General features: G+C 38.5%; 1 protein-coding gene across 1 annotated transcript in view; it reads left to right on the top strand.

The window, feature by feature from the left end:
• TRPA1 (transient receptor potential cation channel subfamily A member 1) overlaps nucleotides 1-15203 on the top strand; it is a 72117-nt gene that overhangs the window by 5980 nt on the left and 50934 nt on the right. Inside the window, exons 2-4 of the mRNA XM_053559025.1 lie at nucleotides 6782-6945; nucleotides 11946-12105; nucleotides 14521-14696. Coding sequence (XP_053415000.1) covers nucleotides 6782-6945; nucleotides 11946-12105; nucleotides 14521-14696 — 500 coding nt within the window. The remainder of the gene's footprint in view (nucleotides 1-6781; nucleotides 6946-11945; nucleotides 12106-14520; nucleotides 14697-15203) is intronic.

Raw genomic sequence — 15203 nt, 5'->3', positions numbered from 1 at the left:
AATATCTAGTTTTAAATAGAAAGACAAGCAAACAAACAAGAAAGTGTAACCCAGACTCTGGAAGAAAAAAAAAAGCAACAAATAGAACTAAATCTTTTTGAACACAGATGTTAAATTTAGCTGTTAAATATTTCAAATCAGCTAATACAAATATATTAAAAGTTGAAAAAAAAAACACATTCAAAGGATTAAAGAAAAATATGTTGACGGTGATAAAACAAGGGGATTTTAATAGAGAAACAGAAACCATAACAAAAAAGAACAAATGTACATTCTACACTTGATAAACAATAGTACAAAGGAAAAATTTACTAGTAAGCTCAACAGCAGATTTGAGATGGAAGAAGAATCAACGAACTTGATGATAGAGCAATAAAATTTATCTAATCTACAGCAAAGACTGAAAAAAATCGAACAGAGACTCAGAGACTACTGGGACAATGCTAAGCTTATCAACATAGGTAGACTGGAAGTCCCAAAAGTAAAGGAGAGAGAGATAGGAAAAGAAAAATCATTCAAAGAAGCCATAGTTGGAAAGTTTCCAAATTTGATAAAAAGTATTAATTACTTCATCTACAAATTCAAAAAGCTCAATGAACACTAAGTAACAAAAACACAAAGAAATCAACATTTAGACATCTTGCAGTCATGTTGTTGAACAACACAGAGAAAAATCTTGAAAGAGGAAGGAGTAAAATTACTTATCTCATAGAAACGAACAACAAAAGGATGATTTGTTGATTTTTCATCAAAAACAATGGAGGACAGAAGGCAGTGTCATAACATTCAAAATGCTGAAAGAAGCATCCATCAAACAAAACTTTTTCATCAAGCACATGGTATTCCTTATTTTTTTTTTTCAAGCAGACATGCTTTACAGAAATTTTAAAGGAATTCCTTCAGATTGAAGGCAGACAAGTAGATATGGCAAGTATGCAGTCAAATATAAAAGTCTATGTGTGTAGATATGTATTCTCGATCTTCTCTTAATTTCTTTAAAAATGTGAGATTATTTAATACAATATTTATAACAGTATTTTGGAACATACAATGTAGATGTAACATATATGTATAAATGTATTACCTATGACACTAATAATATAAAGAGGGCAGAGGCAATGGTGGCATTTTGGAGCAAAGTTGCCACAGTTTACCAGGATTTAAATAAGTATTAATGTAAAGTAGACTGTGATAATTTAAACATAAACATTGTAATCACTACACTATGAAAGCAACTTTAAAACGTCTAAAAAATCTACCAGTGAATTAAAATGGCATTCTGAAAGGATTTCTGAATACAAATGAGAGTAGTAAAGAACAAACAGAACACGTGAAGACACGAGACACTGAAAATCAGCATCAAATGGCAGAACCATATCAATACTTATATCAAACTTTGAGACAACAAGTAAACGTCGTACTCACAAGGAAAAAGAGCAAGATTTATCTGCTATATATAAGAAATGCCTTGAAGACTCAAATAAGTTACAGGTGAAAGGATGGGAAAGATACGCCACGCAAACGGTAAACATGAGCAATCCAAAGTCTATATCAGACACAATAGACTTTGGGAAAAATCTTAATAAAGACAAAAAAGAAGATTTCATAATGATGAAAAAGAAAAATATGATGAAAACACAGCAATTACAAATATGCATACATTTAAAAACAGAGAAACTCCCCCACCCCAAAAGGAAGCAAATCCTGAAAGATTTAAGAGAAGAAAAAGATTTTAATCATTATAATCAGAGACTTTAATACTCTTCTTTCTATAACTGATAGCATAATAGAAAATCACTAAAAATATAGAAAATAGGAATAATACTATTAACTAATTGGACCTAATAACATTTTAGAAATTTTAGAAACTACCAGTTGAGATCAGAAAACACATTCTCTTCAAATAAATAAAGAATAATCACCAAGATGGAGCACATGCTAACCATAAAACACATTTCAAGACGTGTACATGTAAATTTACACAGATCGAGATCAAAGTGTGTGTTCTGACCATAACCAGGAATTTCTGGAAATCAACAACAGAAGGAAACTGGGAAAATCCCACATACTTGGAAAGTAAGCAACACTCTTGGACAAGCAATTGGTGAGTCTCAAGGAAGAAACCACAAATGAAAACACCACAAATCAAAATTTATGGGATGCAGCTAAGGTAATGCTTAGCAAATGTTTTGTATTCTTAAGTGATCACATTAGAAAGAAGCAAGATACAAAACCAATAACCTAATGTTCTACCTTAAGTCATTAAAAAGAAAGGAAAGTCAGAGAGAAGAAAACATTGAAAACAATGACACCAAAAGTAGAAGAATAGAGAAAAAATCAACAAAATAAAAATTTGGTTCTTTGAAAAAATAAACTAAAATTGATTAACCATTTTCGAGAAAAGAGAGTTGAAACAAGTTGCAAAAAAAAAAAAAAATACACGAAAGAGGGAGAGATTATTACAGACCCAACAAGAATTGAATTGATTACAAAGGAATGAAACAAATAACTTCACACCTACAAATACGGACACAACTTGGAGTAAATGGATAAATTTCTAAAATGACACGTTACCAAAATTCACTCAAGTAAATAAAATAAAATAAAAAAGAAAGCCATTTCATTCAAAATAGCTTAAAATTAATAACATGCTCAAGAATTTATTTAATGAAAAATCTGCATGACCTTTACACGGAAAACTACAAAACCCTGCTGAGAAAATTGAGACAGAGCTATATAAATGTGAAAAATTAGTACAAATATAGCTCAAAAGACTCAATAGTTCAAAAATCACCCTTCTCATCAAATTGTACAGACTCAATGAAATTTCTATAAAAAATACTAGCAGGCTTTTTCATAGAAATTGACAAACCGATAGCAAAATTTATGAATGGGTGCAAAGACTCTACCTAGCCTAGGCAGAACAATAGGACAGGAGGGCAGTGTTCATTTTCATATGTTCCTTGTAATTAGAGAAGCTTATTTATTTTGAATAAAGAGTAATTATTTGATTTTGTTTCAGAAAAAAAGAACAAATTTGGAGGATTTATATCACTTGTGTTGTCAGGGAATTATTCATAATAGACCAAAATTGTACATAAACCAAACATCTTTACACTGGTAAATGGATAAATAAGGTATAGCCATCCAATAGAATACTACCGAATACCCAGAAGAAACAAACTATTGATGGCATACTACCACACGGGTGAAATTTCAAGTGCATTTTGCTAACCAAAAGAAGCCAGATATAAAAGGTACATACTGTATGACCCCATGTATCTGAAATTCCAGGAAAAACTAAACTACAGAGAGAGAAACTAGGCAATAGTGCAGTGTTTTTCAACATTTTTTATGTCATGGCACACTTGAGCCTATCTATAGTTAAACTTCCCTGGCACACTTAAATTATGTTGATCAGAAAAAAAGAGTTAAAAAAAGAGAATACATGTACTGTGCTTTCAGCTTCTTCAAAAATAATTTAACAATCTAAGATTTTCATAGCACATCTAAGTTCCTCTCACAGCACACCATCTGCAGTGTTGTAGCATACCTGTTGAAAATCACTGCTTTAGACACAGATCAAAGGTCGTTTAAGGGCACTGGTGGGAGAGAGGAGTGAGTGCTTTTTGATAGAACCTAACTGTTTGGATTAATGGAAGCATTCTAAAACTGGATTGTAGAGATAGTGGTGTAATTGTATAAATTTACTAAAATTATGGGACACACACTGACCCTGGGTGAATTTTATGTTTTTGAAAACAATGCTCTTTTCTATTCCTTGCTAGGTTTTTTAGGCCCCTTTGGCCCCTTTTCATTATGTTATTGAGGTAAGGCACTTAAGATAACCAAGCAGTTTTACCCTCGATTATAGGTACCAATAACAATATATATGGATTTATGACTTTTTAAAAAAAAGCATTTTTAATAATTAATTTATAAATAGAAACTTTATTTTAAATTTAAGGTACAAAATAAAGATAACTTTTGGTAATATAGATTTTTTTTGGTAAAAAGTTATTGAGCTATTTTACACATATTACCATTCTTTGCCTGAGAATATAAAGAAAATCATTTGTTATAATTACCTTTCATTTCCTTGAATAAGTTCCCATGTAATATCAAAACACAATTCAATAATAAAAATTACCTTTAGGAAATTTCTATGAAGGCCTAATTATTCTTAGTATTTATTTTTATGTTGAAATTATAATTGGTATAAAAACACTGCATTTTATTACTATTCATCAACAATTGAACTTCAAAAGTAATAAGATCCTGGTCATAAATGACTGGACACTATCCTGTTCTTGTTTACATTATGCATTTTAAGACCGGCATTTGAAATAATTTAAAAAGAGAAGCCTTATAAAAGGCTTTTATGGGTAGGAAATAATTTAACAATTAATAAGATACAGTCGTGGGAATTCCTGAGAGCTCTTAGGAAGACACTGCCCCCAAAGTGCCTAAAATGGACAATCCAGCAAAAGATTAAAAAATTAATATTCAATTTCTCTGTTTTTGTAAGCAGAAAGCAGAAAAAATTCATTATTACCAGCCATCTATAGTTTTCAGTATTAAAGCTGGAGAAGACAAGTCAAAAGAATACATGTTTTGAGCGAATGTCGAGGAGGTGCAAAAACGCAGGAGGCGTCATTCTGTAGAGATTCTGCGCTGGCAGCCCAAGTCAGGAGATGTGACCAAAGAAGGGTTTTGTTTTTCTGGAGCCACTCTCCTCCTTTTACTCCCCTCCACCTTCCATGACAGGAGTTCCTTGGCCTCCACATCCCACTCTGAGGGCCAACAGGTCCATCTGGTGCTTGCTACCCTGACAAGCCATTTGCCCAAACTTTCAAAATAACCCCTTTGAATCTCCTGTTTATTCCCTTTTTTGCTTTAATGACCCTTTTCAGCTGAATGTTGGAAGAAAAGCAATTGATTGACATAACTCATGACGACAGATAAAATTAAGTCTTAATATTCCTGAGGCATTTCCATCCTAAAACAGGAATCTGGTCTATGTAAAATGCCAGGTAGATGCAGTGGCTCAGTGGAAAGTCACTCTTACCTCATCCCTCTGATTCTTTACTGGTTTTTCCAAATGCGTTACCTACTTCAACTAAATTATACCAGGTATGCAGCTGATCCCTGTTCCGCAGTCTCTGATCATAGATGCTGGTAGGAAAAGTGGGCAGGAATGAATCTGAACATCTGTATCTTGCACTAAGCTTCCAGCAAGCCACATTCATGGATTCATGATATAATACATTCAACATTAACCTTCCACAGACCTCAACTCCAGGGGTGGAATGGATGGCAACCTGCCACATCCATTGGAAGATTTTGGGAGGCCTTTTATGATTCCTCAATACCATCATGACCACTCTGTCTACCCCTCAGGTCAGCACCCTGGAGCCCCTAGGTCAGGATGTTCACAAACCGCTACTGAGTTTCAGCTCTATGCCAGGCCCTGGATCCACTCTGGTCTTATGTTAAGTACTGGAAATAGCCTGGTGACTACCACAATCCAGGGCCCTCAAGGAACACAACTTGTGAAAGGAAAAGACTATCAAAGCTGTGCCCCATCCTGTGCAAAGTATGATCAGCCTTGGAAAAAGATTTTCTTGTGCTCTGACCTGGAGTCTTAAATACACTGGCAACCGTTTCAGAGGTTCTCCTGGATGTACATAAATGTAGAACTAGCCTCTTCTACAGAGAGGGAGCAGCTTTCACTGTGCACAGTTGACAGGTATGCTGTTGATTAGTACATGCAGCACAGACCCATGAAGATACCTCTCTCAAGCAAAGCTGAGGGCAAACAAGCTTACAGCAGTTCACAGTGGCTTATGTTTAACCTGACTGTCACTTTATTGATAGTTCTTAAACACCAAAAGCAGGAATGGGCACAATGCAGGAGGGTATCACACACCTTTTGGGTGCAGGACATAGCTTCAAAAGGGACTCTACATAACAAATTCAAATATTGAGACTGGGTTTTTGTACCTTCGCATTAACCTGAAATTTAAAAAAACAAAAAAGCATGAGAAAGATCAGTATGATTATCCACAGGAAATGGGACCTGAGATTCATAGAGAATTTAGTCCCTCAAACCAGTGCTAGGATTTAGCCATTCTCCCAAATGTCTGGAAAGAGAAGTGTTGCAGAAAATCTCATTTCCAAATCAAAGAGGCCCGCAAAGGAGGTAGACGTGGGAAAGACTGGTTCATAGGCTTTAAAGATTGTAAAAATAAAATAACAATAAATCCTGAAAACTAAAAATCTTTCCAGTGTTCCCAGTTGTGCTCTCATTCCTTTTCCTCTCTCTTTACACACACACACACACACACACACACTCACACGCACGCACGGCGGGGGCAGGGGGAGGGAGTTAGTGCTAGTGTGTGTGTGGGGTCTTAGTGTTTTCATTAAAACAAAGTCGCGGGATCCACCCCGACCTGACACACTCCACACAGCCCGCACCCAGCACCCGCGCGACTGCGTCGCTGCTACCGCGGGACAGCGGGACGGCAAGTCACCTTGTTCCCCTAAAAGGGGCGCGTCCCCTGGTGGACACGAGCTTTGTGTTTCTGCCTCCTTCCTGGGCCCCGCCTGCTTCCTGCGCTACAAGTAGCCCCAGACTGAGAACTCCTTCCAGAAGTTCTCCTGGGCTTCCCGCAGAGCTAGATTTCTCCGCGGCCCGGGACCCGCCAGGCGCGGCGCGCACTGGGCAGGGCAGCGCGCAGGGCCCGGCCTGCCCGGCTCAGACGCGCTCTCGCGGCAGGTGCCGGCGCACGTGGGGAGCCGCTGTACCAGGTGGCGTCTGGGGTGGGGTCGATGAAGCGCAGCCTGAAGAAGATGTTGCGCCCGGGGGAGAAGAAGGAGTCCCAAGGCGTAGTCTACCAGGGCGTGCAGGACGACATGGACGACTCCAAAGAATCGCTGAAGGTAACCTGGGCGATCGGCGGTCGGGACTGGCTCTGGTCCGGGGGAGGAGGCATGTGGCTGGAGGTTTCCTTGCGGGTAGCCCTGGGGTAAGAGAACCCTGAAGTAGGAAGCGTGGAGAGGCTAGGAGATGCATACTTAGGTGTGTGTGTGCGTGCGTGCGCGCGTGTGTGTGTGTTCCCGAGAGCAGACTTTCCCCGACGCGCGGAGCTGCGGGGCCCGCTACACACGCAATGCTCGCTTTCGCCTTTTGGTTTGCTTGCTTGTTCAATCTGTTTTTGCTCCTGGATGGGCAACTGCAGTCAGGAGAGACCAGAGACCTACTCAAAAAGTACCTTTGTCGTTTGGCGCAACCAGGCAACTGCCTAAAAATCAGGACAATTTTGAGTGTGTACGTTCCATTTAGCATCTCACAGCCCCATAACATATTCTTCTTAGTAAAGTATCTCAAGAATGGAAGAAAAAGTATCCAATGTACTCAGCCCTACTATGAAACTAATTTATGGCTTTCATATGAAAGCTCTAACCCAATTATAACCCAAGAATATGGTGAAAGGGGAAAGGGAAAGGAGGGGAGGGGGGAGGTGGAGGGAGGGTGATTGGTGGGATCACACCTGTGGTGCATCTTACAAGGGTACATGTGAAACTTACTAAATGTAGAATATAAATGTCTTAACACAATAACTAAGAAAAAACCAGGAAGACTATGTTAACCAGTGTGATGAAAATTTGTCAAATGGTATATAAAACCACTGTATGGTGAGAAATAAAATTAAAAAAATAGAATCTCACAGCCCAATCAATGGCTGTAGTTGGGAGTCGCCCATAGCTACTCAAGCAAGAGGTGCTTGGAAGTTGAGAAAGGTTCTTGTCTAATCAAGTGGAATAGAGGAAACACCAGCGAAAGAAGGATCTGGAAGAATGCCTGGTAAAATGCAGGTGGGACTAGTGAATTCCTCTTTCTGGGAGTGGGGGTGTCAGGTGTCAGGAGACACAGGGGAGGATGAGACCTTCTGAAGATAGGTGGTGGTGGGGGGGTCTCCCGGGGCTGCTGAGGCCTGGGTTGTGACTTCTATTCCTATGCACTTCTCCGTCAGTGTGACCTAAGGTAGCACAGGGCCTGAAGTCATAGTCTGAGAGATAGAGGCTGCTTGGTGCTCAACACCCACCTCTGGACTTCCTCAGATTGCCAGTGGGAGGAAAGGTCTCTTTTCTTTCTTCTTCTCGTTTTTTTTTTTTTTTTTAAATTTCAGATTTATATGAGAGTACAAACAACTAGGTTACAATATTTGCATTTATGAGGTAGAGTCCCTCTCGTAGTTGTGTCCCACACCCAACTTACATTGTGCCCATTGGAAAGGTCTCTGGGCGGCGCCTGTGGCTCAAGGAGTAGGGTGCCGGTCCCATATGCCAGAGGTGGTGGGTTCAAACCCAGCCCCGGCCAAAAAAAAAACCAAAAAAAAAGAGTTGAGATGTCATTAAACATTCTCTGCAACCCCCCGTGGCAAGTCTCTCTGCACATGTAAACAGTATGATAATTTACAGGAAAAAATACTTATACAAATACACATATGTTCATACATCTTTTTAAAAATTATTTATAAAAGTATGAAGTCATGGGGATTTTCACTTTGATTTAGTCCAAAATGTATTTGAGAAAACTATTCAAATTAGCACTTGGAGATATACCTCACTCTTTTTAGCAGCTTGGTAGTATTCCTTGTGTGAATATATCATGATTTATTTAGCCAGTCCTGTACTGGTGGACACTTAAGCCGTTTTCATTTTCATTTTGTTTTGCTACTACACACGTGATTGTGTCTGTGAGTGTAGATGTGTCTGCTCTGTCTGTCCATTCATACCTTTGTGGGTATGTCTGTGAGTTAAAGTCCTGGCAGGGTCAAGACCTTTACAGCTTTAATTTTGGTAGAAATTGCCAAACTGTTGTCTAAACAGGTTACACAAATTGATATTCTTGCCACTCACATGTCAGTTAGGTATGTGTAGTAAATCACACACACCAAAAACTAGGCATCCGAGGCAAGTCTGTTTGCATGTCCAAGTTGAACCCAGACATTTTTTCTCCTTTTTAACATTAGTTTCTTACCTGATGCCCTTTGGCTTCCTCTAAAGATCTGAGTCCTGAGTGGATTTCAACTGCTCCTTAGTATTAAACAGGAAGAAATTTAAAAATTTCAAAATTCATGTGGTTTTGTTTCCTAGAGACATTTGCCAAAGGATTTCTGCAGCTCAGAGTTTCAAATGTATTCTTCTTCACGTTTTTGTTTGTCTTTATTTAGCTTTATTGCCTAAGTAGGGACACTTATGTTATTTAAGGCTTTTAGAAGCTACATTGGAACTTGCAGATTAAGGTGTTTATATATTTTATTTTATTAGCTGTAGTAATTCCAGATCATTTCATAAAAATCCCAGTGGTTGAATTTATTACAAAGAAATATATGTAACACTGTTATGCATTTTGGACTCTACAGATTTTTTGGTAGCCTCCCAATGTAAAAGATTTGGTGTATAACATGTTTTCTCCAGCACACACAGTATCTCAGGAATGCTAAAAAACCAGAAGGATCAAAGAAAACTTGTAAGGTGAGAAATGTGGGAAAAGAGCCGTCAGACTGATATCTTTAGTCTTTTCCAATTTTTTCAAAACAGCGACCTCATAATCTTTCCCTTTATTTTCCTTTTTTTTTTTTTTTTTTTTGCCTCATCAAAGCAACTTTAAACAAATTATTTGATAGCTCAGTTGTAAAGGGCTTCCTTAGAATTAGCCTCTCTAAAAGTGATCTAGTCTGTTATGTTCTGAATCCATTCTTATAGTTTGGAATCATAAAGAATATGCAGTGACCCTGCAGCAATAAGAAATGACATTGAATGTATAATGATTTGTCTAAAGGACACCCTTTCAGAATTTTGAGACGTCTCTTCAAAGCCTGACATGTCAGGTCGTGAAGTGGCACTGTCTAGCACATCTGCTATTCTCGTGTGAAGTATTCGGATGCTGTTTATCATTGTGAATTGTGAATTCAGTAGTACCTTGTGAGTATCTGAACCTAGTACTTCCTCTAAAGAATGCGGAATGGGTTTGTGTTAACAGCACCTCTAGGAACAGACTCTGTGTTTTTTCTGTCACTGGAGATGGGCAGTTCAATCCCTTTATCATCACCTAAAGAACATATGGCATTCTAAGTGCTAAAATGCCTCTCAGTGGATTTAGGTAAACACTTTCTTTGATAGGGACAGACACTGAGATGGAGCCTATTTTTTCAAGAAACTCATTTTTAAATTTATTACTGAATGTGTATAAATCTGGAAAAGGTTGGCTACTCAGTATCATCCTGTAATCACTAAAGCTATAGCTAGCATATGTAGGATTCAATTTTTTAGTTAAAAAAGGGACACATTTATTTAAAGGGCTGCCATAGAAAAGTGATTTTTAGGTGCTATTCTGTGACAATGGAAGCAAAAACCGAAGTTCAAAATTTTAAGAGATTATGTTTTATTTCAACCTGACATTTACTGAATGAATTCAAATATGCTAGACTCTTTATTAACTATATTAAAATACATTAAGTACTTTAGTAGTTCCTTTTAATTGATCAAGTTTCTTTACAGTAGTGAGAAATCCTCAAGTTATTAAAAACCAAGTTGGTAACAATTTAGAGTTTTGACACTATGTGGCAAATGTGACCAGTCATGGTCAAAGGTAGAATTAAAGCAAGAATCTGGACCATTAATTTGAGGAAGATTTTCACATTTTCAGGAAATAGTAATTTCACAGTGGTTGCCAGGAAAAGGCATAGAACATTTTCCTTTTGGTCCAGATGATGAAATGTCTGCTAAGACGTGGCTTTGGAAAACCTTCAGGCAAATTTCATTTGGTCCCATATTTGCAAAGGTGAAACACTGAGTAATAATTTAGTCTGTATATTTCCATAGGACTGGAATAAGGTCCTTTTAACTTTTTCTATTTTTAACATTGATTTTTTTAAGCCTCTAGGGAACTGTGAAAATTCATCATAGTCTGGGGAAATTTTAGAGTGTATAATGGTTCATGTGGTCTCACCTACTCCTCTATGAAAGCTCTGATTTTTCCTTCCTGTCTCCCTTTCTCCCTTCTTTCTTATTTCCTCCTTCCTTTCTATCCTTCCTTCCTTTCTTTCCTCCCTCTCTGGGAAAAAGTTTCGTGGGATAAAAGTATCCCATGATAGCAGGGATGAAATATCATGGAAATATCAGTATACAATGGGAGTACACATTTAGCAACACAGTATAGAACGAGAGATTAAGAAAGAACTGGAGTGTTTTTCAAACTTTTTGTCTCAAAAGGCTTTTTCTTTTTTTTGGCCGGGGCTGGGTTTGAACCCACCACCTCCGGCATATGGGACCGGCGCCCTACTCCTTGAGCCACAGGCGCCGCCGTCAAAAGGCTTTTTCAACTTAAACAATATTAAGGATCCTGAAAAGGGCTTGTGTATGTGTCTTATATATTTATCCTGCAGGAAATTATAGGGGAAGAATATTTTAAAACACAGGTATAGCACACATCCAATAACTATCAGTGTTGTGAGGTCACCACACATCTTGTGTGAATTGAGAAAAACGAGAGACAGGCTGGGCTGAGGATGGTGCTCTAGAGCTGTCAGTAGGACCTGCTGGAGCAGGGACACTTTAAGAGGGCTCTAGGAAGGTAGGTGGGCTGAGAACAAAGAGAGGAAGAAGGCCTTTATTTCTACAGCATATACAAGTGTATGATAAAAAAACCAAAAACATTTATTTGATATATTGATCCATGTTTACGCATTTGGTTATAACTTCTTTATGTCTGTAAGCATTTCATGTTTTCAAGAGAATTATTATCATGCCCTTATTATAGACAGGATAAATCGTCTTGGATAATAAGCTGTTAAGAAAGTTAAATGATTAACTTTCTATTTATAAGCTTTGCATATGCTGGTTTGATGTAACAGTTTTTTGTATACCTCTAGGTAGTTTTTGAAGGAAGTTCATGTCGGATGAAAAACTTAATCAAGAGACAAAAGAGCATAAGTGGCAAGAATGAGAGGAACGCCTCCCCTTTGCATCATGCTGCAGCAGAAGGTGAAGTTGAGCTGATGGAGATGATCATCAAAGATTCCTCTTGTGAAGGTAAAAAAAAAACACACACACACAGTCATAAGTATTACATAAATCTATTGTCCCATGAGATTCATTGGAAAAAGTGGTATGAACTGATTCTGAAGGGTAGATTAGTGCCAATAGTAAAAGACCTGGATAGCTCCTTCAGGAGTGTGGGTTTCCCTATAGACCAGCACTCCTCAAATTTTTCCACTGAAATATTGCAAAAGATAGTGCAGAGATCTGGGACACCACATAGTAGCATAGACTTTCTTTGAATTTTTAGATAGATGGTAAAATTTCATATACATTTTGTGTACTCTTCCACTGAGGTTATTCTAATTTAAATTACTTATCATTGAATAAACCTGACATCTCACAAAGAGGTAATATCTCCCCTCTCCCAGCCTTGCATACTAAGCCTTATTTGAGAAATTCAACTGTAGGTAATGAGGGAGGTGGAGGCCCCAGGGAGTTAGAACAGTGAGGTGCTGTGATATTTCCTTTATTATGAAAGATACTTCTGTCAATATTGTGGAAGGTGGATTAGAAGGGGAAGCCCAGTTTAAAAGCTGTTTTTAGTCATAAAGAGAAGATGAGGGTCCACCCTACTGTGAGGCTAAAGTAAGGAGAAAGGCAGAGATTCAGGAGATATTTGCATGTAGAGTCAACAGCACTCAACAACAGAGTGAATGTGAAAAGCAAGTGGCATGGAGTTGGATACCTTGAGGCACCTAATGTAGGAGATTAGGCTACTAAGATAACCATCCCTAAAGAGGCATATAGAAAACAGGAAACTGTGAGCTTGAGGGCGTAAGGAGATTTGATCATATGGAATTCGAGAGGCTAAGGGGACATCAGTTAGAAATATGCAGCAGACAACTAGAAATATAGAAGAAAACCTACAGGGTCCATATTGCATAGCAAATAGACGAGACTGTGGAAAGGCATTAAAAATCCTTTAGGAAAACCTTACAATTACTAACAATGGTGGCTAACGGTAGAGGACATTAAGAGTCAGATGGCAGAGGAAAAGCCAGAGAAAGAATGAAGGCAATGATGGATAAGAGCTTGATGATACAGAAGCTAAGAGGGACGTTCCTGGGACAGGTGAGTGAGAAGGAGCGGGTCCCACAACGAGACTAGGTAGGAAGGAGGCCTAAGAAAGCCCTCACATCCCAAGGTCCCAGGAAAGATGATTTCTGAAAAGCGCTGAAGATAAAAACCAAATTCAAATGATTTGATTAATGAATGGCAGTTTGTAAGTATAGATCCCTATTTAATTAAGTTTGATGCCAAATGGAATGAAGAACAGGGTGACTCGTCTTGATCAGACAGAATGGTCAAGGGATGTGTGTGAGGGTGTGTGTGACTCTGGGGTGTGTGTGTGTGTGTGTGTGCTGTTGAGAATGAGGCACAAGGAAGAATGAAAGGAGATAGTAGAGAGAAAAACTGTTAAAAAGTAGAGAACAGAAAACAGGCCCACATGGTTCCAGGTAGAGGTGGTTCGCAGATCACATTTATGAGCAAATACTTTTCCTCCCACCCCAGATGTAAGAATAACTGCCATTAATGTAAATGGTTGGGAAAGCCAACAGCCATAGGACGTGCAGGATGGAAGGACATGTTCTTATGCTGAGCTCATGGGGAAATTGTGCCATCTGCCTGTATTGTATTGTAGAAATACGTGGAAACTATGTGTGCATTGAGACCTAGTTTGAATTCTAATCTTGCGGTTTATTAGTCGTGTGTCTTTTTTCCCATTAGCATTTTTGAACCATTGCCGTCTTGAACCCAGACATCTTACTAAGACCTTTAAAGACAGGATTTAGTATTTTCTCCCAGCAGCATTGCAAGAGTTTTGTGTGTGTGTGTGTGCATGTGAATGTATGTATGTTTTTTTAAACTTATTTACCAAATTTGAATATGAGACTGCTGAGGTTCAAAGAGGGTAAGTAACTTTCCTATAGCCTTACTTATGTGATGTGAGCCCGACTGTTAGCCCCTCAAGGCTTCAGCATCTTCATCTTTTTGAAAGTTTGTCATGGTGGTTCCTTGAAGGAAATAATGGTCATGTGGAACCCGGTAGAGTGCCCAGAGTTCTTACTGTCACATAGCATGGGGGTTTTATCACAATCCCTAGCTCTTGCTATTACGTAACCTTGGTGTTTAATCACAATTCCTAAATTCATACAGTAAAAGGTGCTATTTCTTATGAATGCTCTCGATAGAAATTTAACTCAATTAACCAAGTCCGTGCCATGCTTCTGTTAATCCTTGACAGGATCCGTTCCATGCGAATTGAAGCTGTATCTTTATTTTTTGTAGAGAAGGTGCAGCTGATTAGAGCAGCACTTGGCATTGAGTTTGAAGTGAATAAGCGCCTGGGAAGTGTTGGCTACAGTCACAACAAAACTAAATCTATGCTTTGGTGTCTTTCTCTAGTGCTGAACTCAATGGACGATTACGGAAATACCCCTCTGCACTGGGCTGCAGAAAAAAACCAGGTCGAAAGCGTTAAGTTTCTTCTTAGCAAAGGAGCGAATCCAAACCTTCGAAACTGCAACATGATGGCAGCCCTTCATATTGGCGTGCAGGCCATGTACAATGAGGTGGTGAAGGTGAGGACGCTGGCTGGCTCACAGGGACCTGACTGTCAGAGCAGGGGCTGGCTCCCAGGCCTGGCTGTCTCTACCTGGGCCATCATGACAACTTCGTGCTGTGGGGCTTATGTACCGAGCATTTTTCAAAGAGTTTTGTTTGTAGTGTTGTAGTTTATGAAATCCTCATTTTAAAAATCCTGATATGAAAGAAGACAATTAGTATCCCCTTTTCATAGCTTAGTACACTGAGGCACAGAGAGAACTGAATAACTTGCTTAATGTTGCGTAACTGGTGAAATCAAAGATACAGGAGTTTTGGTCTCATCTTTATGTTTCCAAGTTCAAAATTTATCACTTTTACCTACTGATTAATGACTAAAAGGTAATGAGGGCTTCAGTGAAAACAGAAAACATCGTTGTAATTTGTTGTTTTCGTTAGAGAGATTAGTTAGCACAAGATGTAATGGTGCTACTGGGAAATTTCTTACTGTTTTCCAAGTTTTGAGAGTAAGTTTGGTCAAATAG

Source organism: Nycticebus coucang, chromosome 13, assembly GCF_027406575.1.
Source record: "Nycticebus coucang isolate mNycCou1 chromosome 13, mNycCou1.pri, whole genome shotgun sequence".
Taxonomy (NCBI): Eukaryota; Metazoa; Chordata; class Mammalia; order Primates; family Lorisidae; genus Nycticebus; species Nycticebus coucang.
Note: the sequence above shows the minus strand (reverse complement) of the source record. Positions and strands in the feature narration are given on the sequence as shown.